The sequence below is a fragment of the Corvus cornix genome, chromosome 4 (assembly GCF_000738735.6).
Source record: "Corvus cornix cornix isolate S_Up_H32 chromosome 4, ASM73873v5, whole genome shotgun sequence".
NCBI classification, from domain to species: Eukaryota; Metazoa; Chordata; class Aves; order Passeriformes; family Corvidae; genus Corvus; species Corvus cornix.
Window position 1 is genome coordinate 14,871,314 of NC_046334.1, and position 26,350 is coordinate 14,897,663.

Sequence of the window (26,350 nt, forward strand, 5' to 3'; positions counted from 1 at the left end):
TGTCTGTGCGTGTGTCTGTGCGTGTGCCCGCCCGCCGGGCTGTGCGGGGGTGTGTGCGGTGTCCCTGCCCGCCCGCGGGCGCGCCGGGAGCGCCGCCGCGCGCCGCTGCCCTTTGATCCCGGCGTTAGTGTTAGTTAGGGGCCGGGAGGAGCGCGGGGCGCAGCCCTCGGCACCGCCGCGCCAGCCCTCGCCCCGGCACGGCGCCCGGCGCGCCCGCCCGCCGGGAACACATCCCCGGCCGCTGAGGGATACTGCGACCGGGGACAAGCCAGGTGCACGACCGGGTTGCGGGGGGGTGGGGGTGGGGGTGGGGGAGAGGAAAAGAAAGAGAGAGGGGAGAGGGAGCCCTTCGCGGTGGCTCCGAGAAAACCGGCTTCAAGCCCCCTTTCCCCCGGCGAAGAGGGAAAACCCGCCCCGGTTAGCAGCTCCCCCGGGGGCCCCGGCTTTGTGCCTGTCCGTGCCCCCCCTCCCGGTCTTATTTGATCTCCCGTTAAACCAAGGAGGAGAATGTGAAAAAAGGGGGAAAATGCCCAGGAGGAAGCAGGAGCAGCCCAAGCGCCTCTCTTCACGTAAGTGCCCCCTCTTTTTGCCATTTTCTCCTTCCTCCTCTCCCCGTCTCCTTCCCCTCTGCAGCCGCCTCCGTCGTTTCGTGCATTAGTTTAGGGTTACAGAGGTGAAACTGACAAAGACACAGCCTGGGTTATTCCTCTTTTAGGTCTGAGCTAAGGCAGCCATGTTGGTGATGAACAGCCTTGTGCCCTTTTAATTTTTCCTCTCTCTCCTTTCCCCCCTTCTTTCTTCGCGTCTCTCGCCCTTTCCTCCCTCTCCCTCCCCTCGCCCGTGATTGTGCATTTGTGCTAAGGGGGTGGAGGGGGGGGGCGGTGTGGGTTTCTCTTTGGGGCCGGAGGGAGGGGGTCTGTTTTATTCGGGTGGGGAGGGGGCTAAGCACGGGAGGGGAGGGCGGCGAGAGGGGAAGCGGCTGCTGGCGTCTTGTGCGGAACCAGCCGAGAGGTCCGTCCCCGGCTAAAGGTTGCGGCGGGGCTGGGCGGCCCGGGAGCGGGGGGTAGGCGGGCAGCGGCCGCGGCGGGGGCCGGCGGGGCACCCCACACCGACCCCAGGGCCACCCCGGAGGGGGCTGTGGCCGCCGGCGGCGGCGTGGGAGGGGGCGGCGGGGAGGCAGACCGTGGCAGGCGAGGTCCCTGCAGAGCAGGAGAGGAGGCGGCGGCGGGCTCCGGGCTCCTCCTGGCCGCAGTGAAATGAAGGGTCAGGCGAGCCAGGCGAGACTCAGGCTTCGGCGGCGCTGCCCAGACGAGAGCAGCAGAGCACAGGGCTAAAGTGCATCCGATCCTCCGCCCGCGGGCACCCCTTGCGCTCGCACACACACACATACACACACACACACACACATCCCCTGACACGGCTCACCCTGCCCTGCTCCTGATCGCTCCCTCCCCCCTCGCTGCCTGTTTTCTCCCCTCTTTGCAAAACAGTTAACTTTTCTCCCGCTCCCTCTCCCCCTCTCCTTGTATTCAGCGCTCGGCAGCTATTGAGAGGGAGGCGGAGAGGAGGGGAAGGGACCTAAAAATACCGTGCCCCTGCATGGCCCCAGGGCTGGTTTTAGGAGAGAGCGGGGTGGATGGAGGGGTCATTTATCTGTCCCCGACACATCTGCTCGGAGTGTGCCTGCAGCCCCTGCACGCCGAGCTCAGGGCAGGGCGAGAGCTGAGCCGCCGATGCCGGAGCCGGGCTCGGTCACCGGGAGTTCACCGGGGCGGCTCCTGCCCCTGCCCGCGGGGCGCCGCTGCGGGCGGAGCGCGGCCCGGCCCCCGCTCCGCTCTGCGGGCAGAGGGGCTGGGGCAGCACTCCCCGCGCCCTTCCCGTACCGACACACGGGTCGGGATGGGGGATGTGGGCGCTGGGGGCGAGGGGGCGGCACTTGCAGCCCCGCAAAGATTTGTCTCCCTTTTTCTTTTCCTGCCGACTCGAGGCAAGGGCTTGAGTTGTGGTGGGCTTTGCTTTGGGGGGAGGGGGGGTTTGATGCTTGAGATTGGTTTTGGGTTTTTTTCCCCCCCCCTTCCCCTCCTCTTGCCGTTTGCCCCCGCGTAGCCCCTTGGCGGTCCGCCCGCCGGAGGAGCCGAGCCGGCAGCCCCGGTTTCTCCTGCAAGCGCAGCTGGCACGGCTCGGCTCGGCTCGCTTTGGCCGGGCTCGGCTCGGGGGCCGGCGGGAGCGCGGCGCCCGCCTCTGCAGCGCCCCGGCCCGGCGCGGCGGGCGGGAGCAGGGGCCAAGTCCGGGCGCGCAGGGGCGTTCCGGGGGCGGCCGCGGGGGGCCCGGCTCGGCAGAAGCCCCGCGGGGCTCCCGGGGCGGGCGGAGGCGGCGGGGCCGCGCCGGGCTGGCGGCTGACCTTGCCCTCCCCCCGCCCCGGCGCGCTGCCCTCCGCCCGCCCCTGGGGCTGACATCAAACCTGGGCTCCATCTTAGCTCGGCCGGGCGCTGCCGAGCGCGGCCGCAGGGGCTCGGCTCGGCGCGGCTCCGCCGGGCCCGGCCCTGCGCTGCCCCCGCCTCTGGGTTGCGGCTGAGGCCGCCCGCGGCCCCGACCTCCTGACCGCCGCGCCGGAGGAAGTCACGGCTTTTTCTGGGCCGGGGAACAATTGCCTTCATTGTGCGGATAGAGTTCGGCGTGTGTTATTATTTTGATATTTTTAGATTTTTTTGTTTGTTTGTTTTAAAATACACGGCCTAATTTGTACTTCTTTCGGATTAATTTTTTAGTTCAGTTCATGGGAGGAGTTTTTTTTCTCCTGATGTGCAAAAGGCACACCCGCCATATGTCCCACACGAATGCTACAATTCAGTGGGATTTATTTATTTTAGTTTATTTTGCAACTATATTGCAATGGATCAAAAGCTATTACTGACAATAGCAATAATACTTTAGATAACTCAGAACAGTACTGTTCTAGATTCAGAAAATACCTTGGAATTCAGTGTGCAGATGCTGTAAATAGTGATTTGGTTTGGGTGGCTTTTTTGGTTTGTGATTTGTAAGCAACATGTTGCTTTAATGGGTACTCAGTGTAAAAGACATTTTTATTCTCTGATTCTCACTGGTTTTAGCAACACATTTCTTAGCGGGACAGAGGGTGTATTTCGAGATGTTAGTGGTGGTAGAAGAATGTAAAGTGCCCCACGTTCATCCCAAAAGAAGCTGTCAGCTGCTGTGCTCAACCTTGACTCTGCCCCACTGAGGGCATCACGCTGTGATTCACTCCCAAGTCATGTTACAGGTTGCTGCTGGTGCGTGAATGCTCTCCAGGACACCGAAGTGATCTAGCATCTTACTGAACCTCCCTGGGATATTTTGGATTCTGTTGCAATTGTTTGGGAAATAAATAGTCAGATGTTGATACACAGAATAATTTGGGTGTTACATTGTAACTGAGCAGATGTAACTTAGTCTGGCAAATCCTTGTCGAATGTAGTACAGTTTGGGTAGGAAGCTGTGTTCTCAGGGTTTCTAGGCCTTAATTAATTCCTTATAAGTTGTTATGTATCCTGCAGTGCACCTGAGGATTGCTGTCACTGCTGACTAGCACTCTGATTTTATACTTCTGCCCACTGACTCCACTGGACAGCCCTCACCTACATTTAGAGGTAGTTTCGCTTGAGAAGACTGCACTGCCAAAAAATCATGCCATGGTGAAGAAGTTCTCTGTACAAGAGTTTGCTCGACATGTACAAGGCTGCTGCAAGAGTTTAATTCAGTTCCAAGGGAGTTGCGAGCTACTGACGCCTCAGTGTTTGAAGGAAGAGAAGGATTGATATTATTAGATGCAATAATAGTGTGTTTTGGTGGCATCTGCTTAAAAGGGCAGAGTTAAGGTCGAGCTTTCAGTCACTGGAGTTGTTTACAACGTAATTTAGTTTGGAAGGGTCCTTTGGAGGTCATCTGGCCTAGCCCCCTGCTCAAAGCAGGATGAACCTCAGGGTTCAGTCAGATGGATGGGCCCTTTGAGACTCCAGTATTTACATGTATTGTAAAGTGGAGTTTTTGTGTCCAAGGAAGTCAGGTTTGGAGAACTGGTTAGTCACAGATGCCAGCAGAATGTCTTCGGTGATACTCTGTGAAACACAAAAGAAAGTGCATCCTTCAATTTAAGATACAAATGAATGAGGAAAGGGCTTTTGGAGTCCTGGATAGACAATGGCTCATTCATACCCAAACTAAATACTGTGGCAGTGTAGACTCGGTTTACAATGGCAGAATTAAGTCTATAACTAAAATTTTGCCCAGTACATGCGTGTCTTATGATTACATTTGGATGTGGCTAACTTGGACAAGTCAATTCAATTTCACTGGAATGTTTTAAGGAATTTTGCTCGTTCCTGTGTGTATGTGCGTTAGGGTTTGTTTTCCCTTTCAGCTACTTTAGCAGTTAGATATTTGTTTCTCATTTACCCAGCATAAGAATCTTTAAAAAGATATGTATAAACACAACTCTGTCTTTCTTCTCCTTGTTGCCTCGCTTTCCATCCTACCTCAGGCTATTATTTTCTTTACTAAGGTTTCTTGAAAGTCTGCTACCTCTGAATTGCTCGATACAACTTGGAAGAGCTCAGCCTGAAAAGTAAAAGTTTTGGGAAGTCTTTAGGCACTCGAGTAAATGTTTAAGATCTAGAGCACTACATTGCCTTAAGTGCAGCAATCAATACTCCTTGGGGTTTGATTCTGTCTCAGAGGATTGTCAGTAATGCAATTTGCGAATGAATGTCACAATTCCATTTTTTCAAAGCTTGCATTTATTACAGAGTCTCAGGCAGAATTAAATGTTACATTGAGAAGTCTGAACTGCTGCTAGCTTCTGAGGCATGTTTTCAGTGCAGGACAAACGGTAGTGGCAGTTTCTGTTAGTTTTGTTTTGTTAAAGGAGGAGATGCGGCATTGATACAATATTAGTTTCAATATCAAAAGCTGGATATCCTATTATGAGGGCGTGTAACTCTTCTGGCTTTCATGGTCAGGTACAGTGTTGGATGTTCCAGACTTTGTTGACGTGTTCAGCTATTTCTATACACTAAAAAACCACTTGAACTCTGTGAAGCTTTTTATTATATTGTGTTTTTATTGCTCAATTATATCATCAGAGGACAAAAAAATGCTGTCAAGCAAGTAAATTAACAGTGATTTAGAGCTTCCTTCATTTTTTATTTCTGCAGCTCGCTTCATCTGATACTTTCTGATAGCAAGAAAGGATGCATTGGATAGGTTTTTCAAAAGACTTCCCAATGTCAGGAGCACCTTTACTGTCATTTAGTATTTAAGAGTTGCCTCCAAGACAAAACACTTTTGCCAGGAACAGGAATCTTTCTCTTTCAAATGAGTTTATTACTTTGCTAGCAAACATGGCATGTATAAGGGGAAGCTTTTATTTATTCTTCTAGCATGTTTTATTTATTCTTCTAACATGCTTACTGTTTTTGACCTCTTACCACTGTGGGGATCTTGATATAGCACATAGTCCACAAGAGGATCCACATAGGGAAAATTATTATTCTTGGTATGATTAGGTTAATAATTTCAATGCTCTCATTATGGTTGTCGTGGTGGTACTGTAATGAACCTCTCAAATGAACAGCAGCCTTTTGGTGGATTGAGTAACAACCCCATTACTCTATCCGAAAACACTTCTCTCATTTTGTCCCTCTTGTGCTAGTGGAGTCCTCACAGACTTTTCAAAAATACCTTCTCCCTTTATGGAGGTCCCTTCTGACATGTAAAGTCTTTCTCTTTAAATTTGTATGCTGATTTTTTTTGTTGTTGTTGTGTGAACTAAGTCACTTTTACAAGATGATTCAGTGATAAGTGTCTAAAGCACATCAATGGTAGGTGATGTCTTAGTGTTGTCTGATGGTACAAAATACAGATAAATCACACTGGAGTATAGATTGGGCTGCTGAAGAGTCAGTGTTGTGCTCATTAAGCTAGTGAAGTCTTTAGAATCTTATGAGTGAGATTTTATAGGGGGTAGGGGTGCCCAATGTTTAGAACAAAACTGCAAACTTCATAGTTTGCCAAACAGGAGAACCAGCAGGGAGAGCAGTGGAATGGGAAACATAAGAGCATGCAGACAGAATTTTTACTTTTAAAAAAAGATGAAGAATGAGTATGACTTAATCTTTGTAGCAGAGTGATTGTTGTCTTTTTCATATGTAAGAAGGCAGGAGTAGGAGGAATTAAGTTTAGAAAAAAAAGAAGGAAGAAGAGGAGCCAGGAGGAGCTGGCTGTTCAAAGTGAAGTATTAGTAATTTCCTATAATTTAATCAGACCAGATCCCAGGGCAAGATAATGAGAGCATGACCTACAAAAGAGGACTTTTTGGAAGTTAAAAGGGTTTCTAACATGAAGCTTCACAAGGCATGTGATTTGTCATGAAGCACTGTATAGAGGACTTTTTTTCTCCTTTCACATTGCAAAGAAATCATAATATGGGCATGAGTTCAGATCGTTAGGGAGAGCTGATACGGACTGTGTCTGGAATCTTTTTACTATTGCAGTTTTTCAAGCATGATCCTGGAGTTCTTTAAGAGTATATCTTCTAAATAACATTTTGTTTTGTTTCCTAGTATAGCATTTTTTGTTGCCTAGTTTGCTGTTCATCGTACATGATTTGTATCATTTGGGTTTACGCGTGCAAATCCCTCCAGGATGTTTGGAGGCTAAAGTATCATATGCTTTTCAAAAATAACAATAATATGCTAAATATCTGGACTGCAAAGTAGCCAGTGGTGTGTAATAGAATCCAGTTTTCATGGGGATGGGGGCAGTTTTCTTCCTCTTTCTCTCTGCCCCCCAAAGTAAAACTTTTTTTTGATCTACTTAAATGTATTCTCCGAACAATACATGCTAAGTATTGATATGGGCATGAAGAATAGTAAATTGGGCTGAGGGAAAAAAAAAAACCTTCAAAAAGGTGGATAATATCCCTTTCTCCAGGGATTTTCTTTTTTAAATGTAGTTAAGTAATAACACTGAGACTTGACCCATACTTCATTTGAAGGGATACATGCTCTAGGGTACAGACAGCATCAGTGCTGCAGTTACACACTGCATTGTGGCTACTGTAGCGAACAATTCAGCAATTTGTACCCATAAGCTCACATGAAAGCTTGTCTTTCAGGTTTCCTTTTTTGCAGACTAACTTCGAGTCACCTTTATGGTAGTGTTATGCTCCCAAAGACAGTTTCTCTTTCCATTGCCTAGTATCCGTCTTGGTCTAGACACCAAATATTTTGAATGTCCTGTCTAAACCCGACAGCTTAGGAGTTAGCTCTGTTCTTTAAATTTCTCGTGCCTTTCAAGGGATTTCCTTGTTTGTGGTGTAATTATACTGAGTAGTGGAGTTCCAAGTTAAGCCTAACATTAAGACAAGCCTGTTCCACTTTGCAGGTTAAGAATTCACAGGGTCTGAATTTGGGTAATTTGGAATGACACAAAATTCGTGCTTGGACGTTTTTTTTCTCTGAGAAACATTAAGTAGAGAGAGAAAAACTGGGCTGCATGAATAGTCCTTTCGCTCATTTTTCTCAGTACTTAGATAACAGGACTGGAAGCAGAGGAGAAAGAGGGACTAGTGCTGATAGCACAGCAGACCGAGAGGGGAGATTGCATGCGAGACTGATGATTTAGTTGCTGTTTAGAATAAATCCCATTAAAAATTAAAGGGTTACCAAGTGGTAGCGCTTTTGTAATGAGTGGTATAATCAGCAGTTTCAGCTGATGAAATTAGGTTCCAAACATCTGCACTGTTTTGTTTCTTTTATTTTGGGGTGCTCTCACTAGGGTAGAAGTAACATTTTTGAAGCAACTCAAAGCCAAGCTACTGTCATCATCCCTTTGAATTCTGCATGGCCCTACTCTGAGGATTTCCGTCCTCAGGAATAGTTTGTAACTCTGCTGGCCCTCATCTGGGGTTTGTAGCTTGGATGTGGTTTTCCTCTGTTGCCGGGGCTTTCTATGCATATGCAAAGAATTCTTTCCTTCATGGTCTCAAGTTTTATCTGAAAGTTTCTGAAAGGGAAAAGATTTGTCACAAGCTTGCTTTAAAATTACAACTTCTTATTTTGAATGAATGTGTTGGACATGTTCTGAATCTTGGTGCCTGCTAGACTTTTGTAAGATGCTGTATCAGGGCAAGTAACTTTTAGAAAAATGGATTAAAAGAACTGCTGGTTTTACTAAGTATGTATTTAACTTACTGAATAATCCCCATGTGTGACTTTAATGAACACAAATTCTTTGCAAGCTTCTAGACTTCACTTTGATTTGTGTAGTAGGACAAATAATTGCTCATCTCAAAAATTAAAATACGAACAGATCTTCCCCAACTAGCTGATCATTATCTGAAGTGAAAACTAAGGAACTAAGAGAGGGTGGCAGACAAGTGTATTTAGATAGCAGCTGGTGGTGTAGCTGTGTTTGCGTGCTTTCCTGAAGCACAGCCAGAGTCTCTCCCTTTATAAACCACGGTGCCAAATCTAGACCTGGCAACTAATGACTGAGGACCCATTTCTTTCTGTGTTTGGAGCAGAACTTCCTCTTACCCACCTCTGTGTTTCTGGCACTTCAAGCCCACGAGAAGCCCTTCTCAGGCACCAGAGTAAGCATAACAGCCTAGAGCTGCTCTAATTTCTGCTGCCCCCAGGCTCTCACCCTGCTCCTTGTTCTGGAAAGGAAAGGCTGACATAATCCTTTCGTCAGTTCTCCATTGCCAAAGGGAGTTCTTTGCACAGCGAATAACTCTGAAGGGGGCTCTTCTGCCCACCTTGAGGTACTTGAACATTGCCCATAAGGCCTAAATAGGCTTCATCATAATTGTTTATATTGTCTTCCTGCACAGTGCTGTGCCATGCTGAGATAACGAAGCAAGCTCTAAATAAGCTGCCTTGTGTACAAGAGGCCGTTATCACAGCAGTGTGCCCAGGTTAATTCAGCTCTACTACTTGTGGGTATACTCCAGCTGCCTCAGATATCACCACATAGCACTGTGTTATTTAGTATGGACACACTCTCAGGAGAATCAGAGTTGTTGTCTTTGAAGGCATTTACTGGCCTGCATAAAAGTTCTTGGTAAAGCCCACGGAATTCTCAGCCGAGAAATGCACTTCAGAAAAATAAAATCAAATCCCATGACCATTGTCACACTTGTTTGTTTGTTCAGCAGGAATGGATTGGACATGAACGTGAAACTTCTTCTTCACTTCTGGCTATTCCTCTGCATCTAAATTTTAGGTGGATTTTTAGGCAGAATGTCAAAACAGGTTGTTGTCATTTCTGCTGTGTCTGTGCCCTAAGTAGCCATAGCAGTAGTTTCTTGTACTGGGAGCTTGGCACAGAATCTTAAATTTCTTTAAGATAAGGTTTGAGGAATGTCCACTTCTAATTGAGTGCTTGCACATTAATTATGTGACGTCTGACTTCTTAAGGGTGAAAGCTGAGGTGTAGTGCCTAAAACCACGTGTCTGGGAGTGAGCAGTGCCTATTCCACATGGTCCGCTGCTGTGTGCTCTCCTACCACTATGAGTAGCTTCCTAATCCTCTCTTATTTGGCTTTGCTTGTTAACCCCAAGCAATCCTCTCAGGGACTGAGAAAGCAGCTGTCTTTGGTAGCAAGCACAGCACGACAAAACAAACACTTCTTGAAGCTTCTCTTAGATATGTTACCACAATATCATCCTTGCAGGAGGAATTAGAAACACAGGGAATATAATTTGCCATGTTTTAATCTCACATTGGGAGAGAGGAAAAGATTAAATTATAGACAACTAGATTCCTGTGACATGTACAGGAGGGAATAATTTCAGTATCTGAAACCTCAACCTTTGGTTTCTGAACCAGTTGGAAAGCTAATGAGAACAAAACACCTCAGATGAGTAATGGGGCAGAGGAAAATGGTGAGGAGCCCATTATATATCAGAAATAGAGCAAGAAAAGTTACTTATAGCAAAAATAAACAGAAACTAGTCAAAACCAAAAGAGGTCTTTGTTAAAGCAGGTACTCTGGTTGTTGTCACCTACTGTGGTTGAATATTGCCATCCACACAGTTTGTGAGCTCCTCCCTTTGCTTTGTGACCCCTTTATAGGGGTTGTGGGCACTGTAGCACCTTGATCTGAGACTTCCCATGTTCTGTTTGTTGCCACCTGCATATTAAGATGACAGGGATTTCTAGTTGACTTTGTTGTTTCTCTTACTTTATTGATCCCTGGAACGTCTTTAATAAATGTGTTCTAAAGCAACAATTTTATATATTTTAAAAGTCCTTCTCTAAGAGTCAATGCTTTGAGTGCTTAGTGTGGGTTTTTCTCTTCTGTATGTTAATAAAAGGGAAGAAAGTTCACAGTATTTGCTGCCACTACCTTTCTGACTTCAATATTTAGAATAATTTGACTTCAGTGAGTTCCCTTAACATTATTTTTAAAATTGAACTTTATTATCAGGCATGGGCCATCTTTGCAGCCTTCCTTTGAGCCTCCCTAGGGCGGTGCAAATATTATGGAAGTTGCCTTGGTCCTCAGTTGGGGATTCTTATTGCATGGGGATATTTGAAGGAGAGAAATAATTCTGTTATTTCATACATCTTCATATCACTGCAGCTTGGAATATGCTGTGAATCAGAGATGGGAAGGGTTAGAGATGGAGCCACAGCTGGAATGCATTCTAATCTCCTTATTGCTAGTTAAGAGCCATTTCCAGCTGCTGCTGATAAGCTGGTCTCCAGGCTGAGGCTGGGTTAGCGAACACAAGGGACAATCAGAGCTCTTGCTGTGTTTTTCCTCTGCAAAATACCCAGGTATCTCACAGGAGAGAACCCAGCCCTGCGCGTAAATCGGATGGAAGAGTTGGGACTATTGAATATGGAGCAGTAGCGATTCTTCTGACTCAAGTGGAATGAACTGCTTTTACCAGGATGCCACTGGATTTGTTGGGAAGCTGAGGTGTCTTATTCATGCTCAGAGAAGGAAATAACGAGCTAACCGAAAAAGTCCAAGTAGGCATAGGTCAGGATGTACAACAGCACATCATCTCATCAAGGTAGGCAAACACAACCAGTTCTTTGACAATTTTTCAAACTCCAGTATGTCCTTTCTATGAAGAGCAGACAGCCAGACACCTGCAGCAATAGAGACAGAGGGAATATGTTGTTCTTCCTTCCCCAGAAGCTACCTGGGTCAGCCTTGTGCCTGGGAGATGAAAACCTCCCTTTGGCAAGCAAGAATTTTTCCCTTGCTGTTTTCCCTTGGTACTGTAAGCTGTAACTGTGTTCCTTAAAGAGTTTTTGGGTCCAAGAGTTCTAGATTGTAATGACAGAGCTGTTGGGGTATATGATGACTGGGGGGATGTTTGGAGGCTCAGCAGGATAGTATGCAGACATTAGATCTCTCTCCTTTTGAGTGCTTTTTTGGTTGGGTTTTTTTTTCCTTGTGGCTCAACAGGAAGTTTTCTTTAGAGTCTTCACACCTATTGGCAGAGCTTCACACACAGCTTTTTTCAGCTTTCATCCTTGTATAGTAATACTACACCAATGAGATCTATTTTTCTTCTTCTTCTCTTTCTTCAAAACCAATTGTGGTATAATCACTGCTTTTATCACTGATACTTCTTCTCTTTTTTACCCTTTTCCAGTCAGTATTTATGATAAGTTTTCTGTGCCAGCTGAAGAAGATTGGTCAGGAAAAGGTAGGAAAGTAGAGAGAGAAATAGCCATTTTTCATTTTGGCAATAGCAGTACTTTATCAGTGTCACACCCTGAATGCCATTGGCGGTTTCAGAAGTTAATAGAAAGAGAAGTTATTTGGAATTGGTTCAAGAGAAGATACAACATGCCTATAAGCCTTGGAGGGAAAAGTAAAAGTTGCTATTTGTATCATCCCTGACATTTTTGTCCTGGCTTAGGAAATTAGAGACAGTAGCCGTGGAGAAGGCAGATCAGAAATACCATGTTCTTCTGTAGGACTTCTGATTGCGCTTTCAGCCGATTGTCTCCTGAATTTCTGTTTTCTGTGGTAGCAGTAAGACATCAGAAAGTGCTCTCCAAGATTACCTTGTGCATGAGAGACAAGGAAATACTGTTTCCTCCTCCATGTATAGTGCATAGGAGTACAAGCCAGGGAGTTAACCTCCTGTTCTAGGCACATATGACCAAACAAAAAAAATAGTTTCAGCCTAAAAGAAAGCCTCTATTCTACTTAAGTCATGTAGGAAAGATACACTTAGTAGTTTCTTGGGGAAGTTGAGCTAAGTCATTGAGGTTGTGCATCTGTAGAGCAGTTGTCCCTCAGAGGTCAGTGGGGGAAAAAGTTGGAGAGCATTCTCCTTTAAATGACCAGATGTGTTCTGGATGCTGCTGTATGTTCTGCAGTGCTGCTGAAAACTTCTAACAGAGTTTTCCTCAAGTATGGGAGCTGTGCTAGGCTTACATCAGTCTGTCCCTGTACAAACCCTGGTGAGAGTTTGTCACCTCTCAATTTCAAAACTTGGCTGTGCCTTTGAAGAGATACAGGAAACCAGTTCTATTGCACAGTCCATTGTATTTAATAACTTAACGTGTGTGGAGGAAGAAGGATGAAATATATAATTATTCTTTTGGTTTCAGCATCTGTGCATTAGCTATTTTCTGTTCTCCTGTTCTGGGAATCTCTTGTTATAACTAGTGAGAAAGGAGGTATGGAAAGGGAAATTTTACCTGAGATCATGTGCATCTGCCTTGCCATAGGTTTAATATTCCATTTTTAGCCCAAATCAGCTCACTGGCAAGGATGATGGCCTGTGATTTTTTGACTCTCTTATGCCACCTGTGAGAATTGGACTGTTCTTTAGATTCCCACCAGGGGCATTGAAGCAGCCCTGCCTTGAAGATGAAATCAGTAGCTGCAGTGCCTCAGTAATAATTGCTTGTCTTTACCTTCCTCTGTATGTTAATGATTTCTCCCTATTTTATAGACGTGAGCACAGTGCGTGGCTTGGGGAGGAAGGTGGTTTAGACCTCATAGGAGGAATTGAGAAGAGACTGGGAACCTCCTGTGTTTGTACTCAGCCGGGCAAGGAGTAGTGATGGAGAGACAGCGGGTGCTCTTGCTGTGGTGTCCAGGTGGGCTGAGGGAGCTCTGAAGGTCCTACACAGAGCCAGAGTTAATGTGGAAACAGCAGCCTCAAATAATGACAGCAAGGGAGCTTTATTTTCTGGCGCTATCACTTTGGTATTTAGAAACCTTTTTAAAATAAGCCTGTTGTAATCTTGTTTATGGTAATTAAGGATTTACTAGTAATTTAAATAGTTGGTTTTGGCAATGTGCAGGTCGTCTTCTTATAGGTATTGCTAATGTCAGGTTGAAAACATTTACACAAGAATAAAAGTCAAAGAAGCAGGTAATTGACTGATTTATGAACCTTAGCAGACAATTTTTTCTGATACATCGTGGTGGCTATGGTAAATTTACTCTGGATTGCTTAAGGGCACGATCCTATATGGTGTGTACAACACATGAGGGCAACTCCTCGGAATGAATGGGTGAAGGAGCAGGTAATCAGCCAGCGTGGTTTTGGTGCCTCAATTAGGCCTTTGGTCAATGGCTTGTCTCTTAGGAAAGTTGGGGATTGCTATGCACAGCTCAGAACACAGGTGATTTACACCTTTTTCATGGAGCTTTTAAATCGATTTTAGTCTTTCAGGTAATGTGAGAACTTTTGTAAACTTATGGCCATTCCCAGGCCATAATGCCAAATTGCAGTTGTGATCAGGGAATTGTTTATTTTCATTGCAAACTGTCTGTATGTGACAAAGTGGTATGTTTGAACTCTTTTCTCACTTTTTTTGCCAGCTGCATTGATGCTTGCAACTTCTCTTCTGCTTCCTTTCCACCTGTAAGGGCGACTGTTGCTGTGGTGACCCTGTCAGTTTTAAATGACAAGCCACACTAAAATGAGTCACACCTATTGAGAGTTAATCAGCAGTGCAATAATCTGTACCGCAAACAGATCACTTGTTCTTGGCTGCTGTAAATTGAGAGGAATATTTGAGAATTCCTGTGCCTCCTCCTTTTAACTGTTGGGGTTGTGGCTGCTGAGGTTTGCAGTGCATTTCAGGCAATGAAGATGCATTTTGTCGCAGTAAAGAGTTGAGACAGCTATCACTGCAGCCAGTTCTGGGGAGGTGGCAGGTCAGGGGCGGCCCTTAATTGAGATGAATTGTTGGCTGATGAAGGCACTCAGTAAGAGTAGGCAGTTTGTAGATGTGCTTAAGACCAGAGTACATGGGTATGCAAAATAGAGCAGACCACCAATTTTATTTGTTACCAGGGTAAATGAAGACTAGAAAGCAGAGCTTTCCTGTGGGGTTGGTTGTTTTCTTTTCTTGGCACCTAGAGGATACAAAATGTGACCTAAGAAACTGTAGTATTCATAATTACTTCAGTTTTGGTGTGGAGGCTTCTGTGACTGAGAACGGAGCTACCACAACGCATGTAGCCATTTGGAAATGAGTAACTGAGCCTCTGGTTTGCAGCTATACTATGCTTAAGATAAGGTAGTTTTGTGTTTCTGCTTAGAATTTCCTAATAGAGACACTAGTTCTGTGTTCCACAAGCAACTTCTTAAAGAAGGCTTCATTATATGCCAAAGGATATAAAATCTTATTCATGGAGTTAGATGTTATTGGAGGATGGCTTTAAGATATTATGGATTTCTATATTGAATATTTGGCATTTGTGTGATTCTCCCACAATAATTTGATCTAGGGTGGAAACTAAAATTCCTCCTTTAGGGACTTTTCTAGTTGTAGCCAGCTTTTCCAAATTGTTTGCTAGAATTGTTTGAGGTTTCCTTTCCCATTTTATGAAATTTTAGAATATTTTCCCTTCTTTATGAGGTAGGCTGACATGATAGGCCTTGTCTTTGGTCTAAGGATAAGAGAAGTCTTGAAAATAATCTTTAACTCTTCTTATTTTGGAGGTGCCAGCATCCCTATTATCGTTTGGTATTTGATATTTTCTCACTGCAGCAGCTTATTGGCTTAGACATCTATCTAGAGCAAAACAAATGAACAAGCAAAGTAAATTTTGGCTAACTAGAAACAATTTTAAGGAGTTTTTAAGCTTCTTTATAACTAACAAAAGGTAGAATTTTTAATTGCTGTGCTGAACTTTACGTGTAAGTGGCAAATGTGCGCTGATGTCAATGGTACAGAGCCATTCCAGGTGCAGGGAATGTCTCTGGATAGACTTGCACATGAGCCACAGATTCTTAACACTGTTTCACGTTTCCAGCAGAGCTGTGGCAATAACAGTAGAACTCTTGCACATACAGTTTTTCCTCAACTTTATAATAATCTGTCAGAGTCATAAACTGAGATCATAGCTGGTTTTAAAAAACACAGGGAAGCCTGAAATTCCTGATAAGGGACTTTAATGTGGCTCAGAAATTGCTTCCTAAAAAATTGTTTGGTTTTATAGAAAATGGTTTATCATCTTCTCTGTTTACATTGGGAAGAAGAGGTGAATTCCTTTGATATGTTGATATACTGACTCCACGTTTTCTGTTGGCCACATTCCTATAGTGTATAGGTCAGTCTGGTCATTATCTTGTGCTTTATGAAACATGTGCCCAGCCTCAACTGTAGGTTATTACAGGATTCTTGTAAGGGCCCGTGGAAGAAACTTTCAGTAAGTCTGACTGTGGTATTTTGCTCTGTCTCCATAAAACTGTTGCAAGAACATTGGTAACATAAAATAGCTTTTGTAAGGAACATGATTCTCTATTGTTTTACTGACACTTCATGTGTTTTATGAACCTGTCTTGGGGCTACTAGGCAGCCTTTGCAGCATAAACTGGCCTCAGAAATATTTGCTTCTTCTGAAAACCTCCATCATAAAAATCAACTGTCTTTGTATACCTTGTCTCCAGTTATTCTGTGTGTTGATCACAGAACCACAGAATGGGTCAGGTTGGAGGGGACCACAGGGGTTCATCTGGTCCAACCTCCCTGCTCAAGCAGGGTGATCCCAGAGCACCTGGCACAGGATTGTATCCATATGGTTCTTGAATATCTCCAGCAGGGGAGACTCCTCTCTGGCCAATCTGTTCCAGTGTGTGGTCACTGCACAGTAAGGAAGTTCTTCCTTGTGTTCAGGTGGAACTTCCTGGGCATCAGTTTCTGCCCATTCCCTCTTGTCTTGTTGCTTGGCACCACTGAGCAGAGCCTGGATCCATCCTCTTGGCACCCCCTACTTTAGATACTTTTATACATTGATGATCCCTTCTCAGTTGTCTCTACTCAAGGCTGAATGGGTCCAACTTTCTTGGCCTGTTCTTGTAAGAAAGATGCTCCAGTCCCTTAAATGTCTTTGTAGCTCTCTGCTGGGCCGGAGCCCCACGTCTCTCTTGTACCGAGGAGGCCAGAACCAAACACGGCACTCCAGATGTGCCTCACCAGGCCTGAGTAGAGAAGCCAGGATCACCTCCCTGGTGATCAAGTTGGGTCAAGTCAGCTGATGGAAGCTTTTTGTGTAGGCTGTAATTTTGTGGCACACCTCTTGAGAGGTGGTCTTCAAAAACATTTCCCTCCTCTAAGGCCATGTGTGCTCTGTTCTGTTTCATGTGCACACCTCAAGTACTTCAGCTCACTGAGCCTGAAATACTGGCAAAATCCGGCTAGAATCAACTAATTCTAAATTATAGTAAGAAAATATTATACATGTGTTATTATACACGTGTACTGTTTATATGTAACATTATTTATTACCTTGTAAGACACACTGCTCTGCCCTCCTCCTTTCATGGTTGCTGATTGCTGTGCCTCACTGTTAAGATATTATTTCTGGGTCTTTAGAACTTTTCTTCTTGGGAAGATGCTGCCTACCAGTTCTAGAGAAGATGGTTTTTTTTAATTAGGATCAGAGTATATGGTGGCCAACCCAGCTCCAGATGTCCCAGATTAGGCTTCTAAATCGGTCTGCATGATATTGACTGCTGTGGCCACCCTGAGTGCACAGGCCAGCTCTTCCTGAGGGGTGTAGGATGTTGTTGAGGATTGGGATGGGAGAGAAAATCCTCTGTTGGTTTTTCACTGGCAAGATGTGATATACTTTGCACCCTAGAGGACCAGAGGAGATAAGTGGCTCAGATTATTGACTCCACCTGTTTTCTCATTCCTGTCTCCCTTGCATCCATTTTTTTCCTGATTTCTTGACAGAGTAGTTTTCTGCCAGCTTAGTGAGTTGAAATTGGCTCATGAAGCAGTCAAACAACAGAGCAAATCTAAGGGAGGGCACAGGACCACCACTTCTGTTGGTCTTGAGCTTTTGTCACCTCACTGCATTGTAAGGTGGTGCCTGTTCCTTTGTTGCTTAAAATATCTGACTCCTAGTAGAAGCAACACTCCTCAAACACTAATCTCGAAGCCACTAACTATAACCTCCTGCCTAGAACAGAAGAATAGCTAATCTTTCTTGGAGGCAAGATGTCAAACATCCATCATTCAAGTTCTCTTTTGAACTTGCTTTTGGGGGAGATCAGACTTGTCTTTGTAAGGTCCTATCTTGTGGTCTGTCAACCAGCCCTGGGAACCTTCAACGAATAGTGACAGCTCTCCTCAGGAGAAACCATGTATTTCTGTCCCCTTCCATGGATACTTGCTGACAAAAGATGGATCTTTTTGGCAGGTAATGAAACGCTCTTGGCACATTTATTCTGGGGCTTGCAGCTGAAGGTAGAAGGCCACTGCCTCTCTTTCCCATCTACCACAACTTTCCTCTCCTTTGAGGGACAGGAAATAAAGGCAATTTTATGTTGTCTGTGACAAGCTTTTTCAGTAATCTGTCCTGATTCTGTTTTTCCTTGGAAGAGTCCATCACACCTGGATTGTGCCTTTGAGAGGAAACTGAGGTGTTGTACATGCATTTTGATATTCTATGGCTGTCTAGCAGTTTGCAAACCTGAGTATGTAATACTTGGGCACATTCTGTTGTTTGTGTGTATAGGCAAAGTATCTTGAAGAGTTCTAGTTACTGCAAAATAATTAATATTCTCTAATCTTTTTTTCCTTTGAGTCCTTTTTCTAAAAAGCTGTACTAGAGAAATTGTTAGGTGAATATTCTGGGGTTTTTCTTGTATGTGGATTTTTTCAAAGTCACTTTAAGTTAGGGATGAAAGTAGGGAATATATGCCCTGTCTTTAAAAGCTGTGCCTTCCATTTCCCCTCTTCTCCTTCCCTCCAGTTAGGAAAATCATTATCTTGGAAGATGTGGAGATGAAATACAGAGTCCTACCTAGAGCTTCTTTCCCTGTCTAATTGTGTGAGTTTTTTCACATAACCTAAACACAGGGGAGAAGGACCAAACAGAAGAGCTGTGGCTTTTTGGCAAATCCTTCTTGCAGCTGTGCTGCTCTCTCTAGGTCAGCCTGCAGTAGAGAAATTTGGTTCAAGCACCAGCAACACTACTAAACCATTTTGTGAGGAGGTCAAGAGTTGAATAATCATCCTGTTGATAAGGAGTGAGCCAGAAATTCCATTCAAAGAGGATGGTGACTTCCTGTGCTGCTTACCTGTTATAGGTCACAGAAATCGTGAGGGGAAAATGGGGGACCAAGGGCACTCTAGCACGACTATTTATGTAACTGTGGCTTTTATGTCTTATTTGCTGCTGTAGATATATTCTGCCTTTGCGTTTTTATTAAAATCATGATTTTCTAGCAAGCATGCCTATAGGAAAATCAACACAGCTGCTGCTCTGGATATATAGCCTCATCAGATGGGGCTGTAAGTGCTTTATAGAGGTGGAGACTATGGGGTGTTGGTGCACAGTGTGCCCAGCTTCTTGGAGTTAGTCTTACAGCACACACATTTGCATGGTTTGGTGGGTGTGGAAACCCATAAAAGTTGATCAGTCCAAAGACATTACATTCACTTTTTTTTTTTTTTTTTTTTTTTAAATTTGAAATGCTTAAAAATCAGCCTGAATGTCAAAAGGGTAGTTTGTAGGCAGGCAGCTAGACTGAGCAATTTATGTAGGATACCATAGAATAGACTTTCCAGATATGACTGTCATTTTTAGGTCTGTGCCTTCTGGTTTCTATAGTACCTGATTGTGAAATCAGCAAGGGCTTATGTGCAGCTGACACCCAGAGAAAATGTGAATTAGAAAGTGATGTGATATTAGCAAGTGGTCTATTGTAATTATTCTTTACTGTGGCTAAAGTGATGCGCTTACACAGTTAACCTAAAGGGATCTGTTGTATTTCGTGCTTAGCTCCTTCATTCTTTTCTCCTCTATATTATCTGGTCTGCAGAGGTAAAGTGGAGACATGGGCAGCCTGTGCTGATCTTGAATTAACAGCCACCGTGTGATGGGAAAATGTGTCTTATTTGGATGTGATGGTAACAATCGAGATGGAACCTGGGTTACAGCAGTAGAGGGTATCCTGAACTGGACTGCCAGGACAGTGAATTCTGGCCTGTGGCCTCATTCCTTTGTCCTTATTTGAGGGTTCTAAGAAAGCATTCAGGAAGGAATAGAACAAGACTACCATCCTGGAGGCTAGATATGAGCCTACCAGTTCGCTATCTGTCTCACCTCTCCTTGTCCATGACTGGTTAAAGGCCTTTACAGTTGTCCTTGCCTTCTTGGTTGTCAGTAGTTGCTTCTCTTCATTCATTCCACTTTTCTTGCTATTGCTGATAAAAGTCACCCAAGGCTAAGTCCTAGCTTGCTGAGGTATTGTCTCTGCCTTATTTTTGATGCATCTGCCTATTTACTTGGCCTTAAACTGATTGCTCAGCCGAGCCAGTCGGTGTTTCCGCAGAACTCCTTTTGGATGGCTTCCTGCTTCATTTAAGTTTAATGCGTTCTTTTAAATTCTTTAGGTATCTTTGCAGAGCTCCTCAGTTCCCTAGTGTAAAGCTATCACTTAATCCCAGCTCTTTCAGTAGGCCTAGGCACAGTGCTCAGTGTAAAATAATCCAAAAGATGGTTTATGGTAGGTGCTAGAGATGAAATGATGGAGTTGTTGGAGCAGAAAATTAGGAAGATGATCGGGGTGTCAAATGGACAACAAATGCAATTGTAACTTTATTTAGATTGACACAAACTTGAATGATCATATCTGAAATCCTTATATAGATCAGGATAATTGATAGCAAGATTATAAAGATGAGGTTTGGCTCTCCTATGTCTTTAAATCCTGGTTCTGTAGGTTCCCAGTTTTTCCTTGAAATGTAAGTGCTGAAAAAAGGGCAATTTTGATTAATTTATCTCATCAACAAATTTCCTGTATGCATTTCTTTGAAATTATTTGACTTCTGTCTACTTTTGTGTTTGCTTTAATTTTCATTCTGTAATCCCATCATTACAATTTCCATATGTTTCATATCACTGTAGCGTATGGGCTTTTGTATGGAAGTTCTGTAATTTACTCATTACAGTGAATGATCAAAGTGGAATTTTGTCCTTAGCATGAAAAATCAGTTTCTGGGGTGGGTTCCTTAGCTGTAGCCTCTTCTCAGATAATTTCTAGTGTTTCAAATGGTGTTCTTTCTGTCATGTTCTCGTTGCCCATATCTGTTGCTCAGTAACACAACTTTGAGACTCTTCCCTTTCCTGTAGATCTAACTGAAATATCATTGATATTTCTCCCCTCCAAGTCCTACAAAGTGGAGCTGTGGATCACCTCACACTTGCCACTTTCAGGAGTGGCATGTGTACATTGCACTGGGTACAGTGAAAGTTTCCAGCATTTGAACCAAGTGGCTCAGAGTATAAATCAACAAACATGTTTGTCTTTTTCAGTTTTCAAATATAAGTAGTTTGAGCAAGTGAATATTTACATTTCTATTGGCACCAGGGTCAGATTCTAATCAGCACTCAAAAAAAAAAGGGCAGATGGTCACAAAGTGAAATAACACTCTTTGGGATCAATAAGATTTGTCTGTCAAACTGATCTCTTGAAGAGGAAAATGAACTTCTCTGTATTTGAAAACAAGCAGATGAGTTGGCGAGCGAGGGAAACTGGCACTTCTTCAAACAGTGCTTTCTGCACACATTTATGGCTTTGCCAGAGATGGATACATGGGCTACATCAGTGGCAGCAGTCACCCAGCAGTACTTTGGTGCCTTTTGTCATTGGTGACAGGAGTGGAAAATATTTTTTTGAGGCTCCTGGGTGCTGTGATGTGATAGTCCTGAAACATGCAGGATGTCTGTAATTTCCATTAGCCTCTGCCAGTGGCAAAAGGTTTGGGAAGCAGTTCTCATTTCAGAATTGCTCTGGAAGTCAGGAAGAAGCGGTATTAACAGGTCTTGACTCTTGAATCGTGCTTAGAAGAGCTCCATAACTGTGTTGTGAGAGAAGGGAGAAACATGTAATGCAGATTTCTGCCACAGATGTGAAATACAGCTGAAATATCTTGACAGACACATGGAGGTTGGCTCCTGTTTCAGACAAACTTGGTCTGGGTGACCTGTGAACCCCCTGGGTTCTGAAGGAAGGTTTTATATTATTTGAAATTATCAAGAAGTTGTTGGATTGGGTTGATTTCTCCTGGAGTTCTCAAGCTTGTTCAAATTCTCAGGCTCACAAGTCAATGTGAATTAAAATTCTGCCCGAAGGCCTTGAAAGGCAACTTTGCTTAGAAATGAAGTTGCCAGGCTTCACTGTTCTGCTTCTAAACCAATTCACTGGTGTTTAAAGGGAGGCTTGACTGAGCTCATGATAAGGCACTGATGCTGGTTTTTTCAGCATTAACCTCACAGCCTTCAAATGCAGTGGGCTTGGTGCTGCAGCAGCTGGGAATTACTGAGAAGAGGAAAATTAGAACAGTGTCAGCAGTTAGAGGTCTGATTTCTGGCTACAGAAAAAAGCTGCACTGGTGGGAAAAAAAGGTATCCTGCTGGCTTTTGGGATAGTGAGGCTGCAGAGGAAATTTGCCCTTTATTATAGAGGCTGCATGGAGCTTTGAGAGGGCTTGAGTGGTCACAGGTAGATTAGCAACAGGAGAGGGAGCTCTCAGTGCGTTACCTAAAGAGGAGGGAAATCCTGGGCTTGGGAGCAAGCCTTTAAATGAAGAGTCCTGCTCTCATGCTGCTCCCTGTCAATAACATGGTGGTGGCTGCCCTTCCGTATCGGCAAGACCAATGTGGAATGTGCATGTCTGGAAAAAGAAAGAAATTGAGGTACATGGCATGGAACAGAGAAGTTTGGGGGTTTAGTAAGCTGCAGATTTCTCTAAAACAAAAATCCAATCCCTCTTGGATCCATTTACACTTAAATATGCTTCAGACTGTAATGTTTGAATGGCTTTCTGGGTGAAGGGAAATGCAATTCTCCCTCCCTATGAATGGATGGGAAGTACAGAGACAGAGAGAGTGGAGTTTGCAGGGGAGAGGTTGTTTAAACAGACAAGTGTAAGTGGTAGGAAGTAGGCTAGCTCAGGCTGCAGAGCTGTGTAGTGGTGTCAGCTCCAGGCTGTGTCCCAGAGGATGTGCCCTGCACTTGGTGTATCACTTCAGAAAAAGTGCCAGTAAGATGCTTTTTTGGCTTCCACTCCAGAACTTGTTTGCATCTGGGATGAGTGAATGCAGCACTCATCTGAGCGCACCCAGCTGTACAGACATGCTCAAGTTACTTTTTTAATGTTCACGGGGTGAAAAGTGAATACATTCAGTTCTCCTTTAACCTGCATAAGTGCTGGTTCAACTGATTAGCATCTCTCTCCTTTATTTGAATGTGCATGGTAGTGGCCTTTATGCACGTTGTTGCTGAGCCTGTGATGTTAACTTGGACAATACCAAAATAATTCTAGCTAAGAGCTTGTTTGGCTTCTGTTTGTTTTGAAAAGGGAATATGCTAGACCTCTTCTGCTTGAATTACTAATCTAAGGTAACTGAGTGTGTTTATTGCAGGCTTCTAAAGTACCAGTGCCTTTTTTTCCAAAGGGTTTTGAATGAAAGAAACTTCCTGTGAGAGACTATTCCTCATATTCTGTATAACATGAAAGAAAAAAAAAATCCTTGCTTTCAGTGTGTAGGTTTATATCTCTGTAGTCATGATACATTTGTCTGGGGTTTTCCTCCTTAAATTCTTTGCAAAGAAGCAAAGCAGTCAAAGCAATAATAGAAATCTAAGTTTTTATTCATTAACTTCTCTCCAAGTTTTGTAATTTGCTGGAATTAAATTGGGAACCTGGGAATAATACATGATCATAGACACAATGCATATCATGCAGGCTTATTTCCAAATGTCAGTGGAGGGTTATATTAAATACTTTTGTTTTGCTGTAGTGTGATTACAAAGATACTTGTGCAGCTTGCGACATTGAGTATAAAAGCAAGAAATGTGAGAGGTGTCTGGCAAGAGAAGATAATGAGTTTAATTCTAGCATTGCTATTGTTCTTTTCTGTGTTCTGATTGGGCAGGGAGATCTGCAAAAAAAAAAAAAAGTTTTGGTCACATCTGTATGACTTTGAATCTCTGTCAGGAAGAGGAACAATCCAGGGTCACAGTGCTTTAAACACTGGCAGTTAGGTCTCAGGAGAGACTCAGGTGTGTTGCAGTTACCAGAGAAGAGAAAATGTAACTTAACTGCAGTGAGACCAACACAGTTCTTTTTTTTTTCCCTCTTCAGCTAAGCTAAGTTCAGTTTAGGGTGATCTTTAAGACTTTATTAAACAGTGACAAATAAATAAGAACAACTAGTGTCTGTATAAGACAACACTCTGTGGATGATACTCCTTTCCCAAGTAGTTGGAGAGATGAGAGCTTTAGCCTGCATTCATGTATTAGTCATTGCTGCTCTTCAGGAAAGAATTGTGAAATATCAGTGCAAATTTTATTTTATTTTATTTTATTTTATTTTAGATAGGGGTCACTGCAGGATTTGTCTGAGATTTGAGTAACTACACATCTGATCTGCTTTTGTGAAGGCACACATGTGCTGGCTGTACAAATACACAAGTATCCAGTAATTTCTGGTCTGTTAAATCCCTGCCTTTTACCAGAGAGTTCATAGTATTTTGCAGGATGTACAGACTATGCCAATAAAGAATTGTTTGCAATATATGAATATCTATTATATTCATATGTATTGTTGCAGTTCTGTCTGTTGTAGTTACACAGACTGAAAGATGACAGGTTTGTCATCATTTTGTCTTCTAAGAAAGATTTATTCATTTTGAAAAGCTCTTTTTTTTCTGGTCACTGAATCCAGGCTGATTGCAAGCCCATGCACTTTAGGGGACGCGTGTTAGGGGACTGTTCAGGAGGGTTGTGCAGAGGTCAGTCATGCTTCATGCTATGAAACAGCTTTACGCAGATTTGGGAATAATGCTGTTGTTCATGGTTCCACACAGATGGTACCAGACAGGAAGAAGTGGAAGGTGAACTCAGTGAAGAAGAACGCTGGTTTGGGAATTCTTCAGAAACTCCTTCGGAAGCATCGTATGGAGAAGTCCAGGAGAACTTTAAGTTGTCTCTTGAGGACAGAATCCAAGAGCAGTCCACCTCTCCCGATACCTCTTTGGGAAGCGCAACACCGAGCAGCAACGCAGCGGAGCTGGGATCCATTGAAAATGAGGCACTAAGAGACACGCTGCAGAGCAAGGAGCACCTTACTCCAGATGTGTCCTCTCTGGGTGAAGAGGAACCTCCTGGTCCAAACAAGCCACTGAGCAGTAACCTTAGGCGGCTCCTAGAGGCTGGCTCCCTCAAGCTGGATGCTGCTGTTACAGTCAATGGCAGAGTTGAGTCCCCCGTAAATCTTGGCTCAAACATCTCCTTCTCTCCACCTGCTCACCATGCCCAGCAGCTGAGTGTGCTTGCCAGAAAGCTTGCTGAGAAACAGGAACAAAGTGACCAATACAATGCAGGCAGTCACTTTATATGGAATCAAGGTAAGTGGTTGCCAAACTCAACCACCACCTGTGGTTTGTCCCCTGATTCAGCTATCCTGAAGCTGAAAGCTGCAGCCAATGCCGTTCTGCAGGACAAATCTTTTTCCAGGACTGAGGACACGATAAGATTTGAATCCTTTTCCTCGCCTTTTAGCTCTCAGTCTGCCAGCTCCACGTTAGCAGCTTTATCTAAGAAAGTGAGCGAAAGAAGCATGACTCCTGGGCAGGAGCACCCGCCTCCAGCCAGCTCTTTCCTTTCCCTGGCTTCCATGACCTCCTCAGCTGCCCTTCTCAAGGAGGTTGCTGCAAGGGCTGCAGGCACCCTCCTGGCTGAAAAGAAGAAATCACTGGTTCCTGAGGATCCCCTGCAGCTTTCAGAGATGAAACAAGAGAAAGCAACTCCACCGCAGTCTTTGGAATTACTGCTACTACCAGTCCCTAAGGGAAGAGCATCCAAACCCACTAGTACAGGTATGGATACAATTTGAACCACTAAGTAGAATGTATTTGTTTTGCTACAGGCTTATATAAGATCTCTTCAGTGGGTCTGGATTTGGTTTGATTCTGTGTCTTATGAAAATAAGAAATAGATACTTTAGGTGAACAATAGAAAAGCTTTTTGAAGTACCACTTTGAGACCAAGCCATCACAAATGTTTCCCTATTTTAAAGGTATAAGTGTACAGTTTGGTACTTTTTTTTTCCCTTTTATTCCATACAATAGTATTTTCCTCTCTTACCAAGTTTAGAATGTGTCCACAAAAATATTTAATGGAGAAGATCAAAGAATCCCTGTTAGGGAGCTCACAGTATCAGTGAGCATGTACAAGACTAGTGCTTTTGAAATATTGGACAAGGGAGAATTCTCCCTCCTGCTGTCTCTGTCACAAATGGACTTTTGTATAATGGCTTACTACCCTGTCCTAATTTACCAGAGTATATTATTATGTTGCCACTTTTCATTAAAATTTTTTTACAATCCTTTGTTGTTAACAAAAAAAAAATCCAACTAAACTGCATTTCTCTAATTTGCTCAGCAAGAACCATTTTACACGTCTGACTTTCCTCTGTCAGTTCCAGCTGTTGACAATCAAGGATTCAGGGTTACAGGGAAGAAGAAGAAGCTGTCTGGGTAACAAAAGCTTTAAAGAACTGGCAAGCCATGCAGGGGAATTTAAATGATCCATCTTCGAAATAAGGATAAATAATTTCTTTCATCTCTTTCTATAAAAAGTTCACATCATGGATTCATATTTCTGGTGGAACATACGGCTTCAGGTGTCATCAGTGTCCTGTTGCAAAGGAAAAGGAAGCATGGCAGGTATCTTCACGAGATGCACAAAGTGGTTTAGTATATTCCAGCTTTATCAGGCTGAGTTTTATCAGGAATACTAGCCTGGCTGCACAGGTGTAGCAAGCC

At 43.9% G+C, this 26,350-nt stretch overlaps 1 protein-coding gene across 5 annotated transcripts in view; it reads left to right on the forward strand.

Annotated features, from left to right (window-relative positions):
- The first annotated feature begins 323 nt into the window (after positions 1-323).
- Positions 324-26,350, forward strand: part of ZNF827 (zinc finger protein 827) — a 100,630-nt gene continuing 74,603 nt past the window's right edge. For 4 of the 5 annotated variants that reach the window (XR_005601757.1, XM_039550850.1, XM_039550851.1 and 1 more), the window contains exons 1-2: positions 324-569; positions 24,392-25,402. Coding sequence is in view for 4 of the 5 variants with exons in the window: in XM_039550850.1 (XP_039406784.1) it covers positions 527-569; positions 24,392-25,402 (1,054 nt within the window). In the remaining variant the exon portion in view is untranslated. Of the gene's footprint in view, positions 570-10,692; positions 11,088-24,391; positions 25,403-26,350 lie in introns of those variants that run through there. The other variant, XM_019293407.3, reaches the window with a different exon arrangement.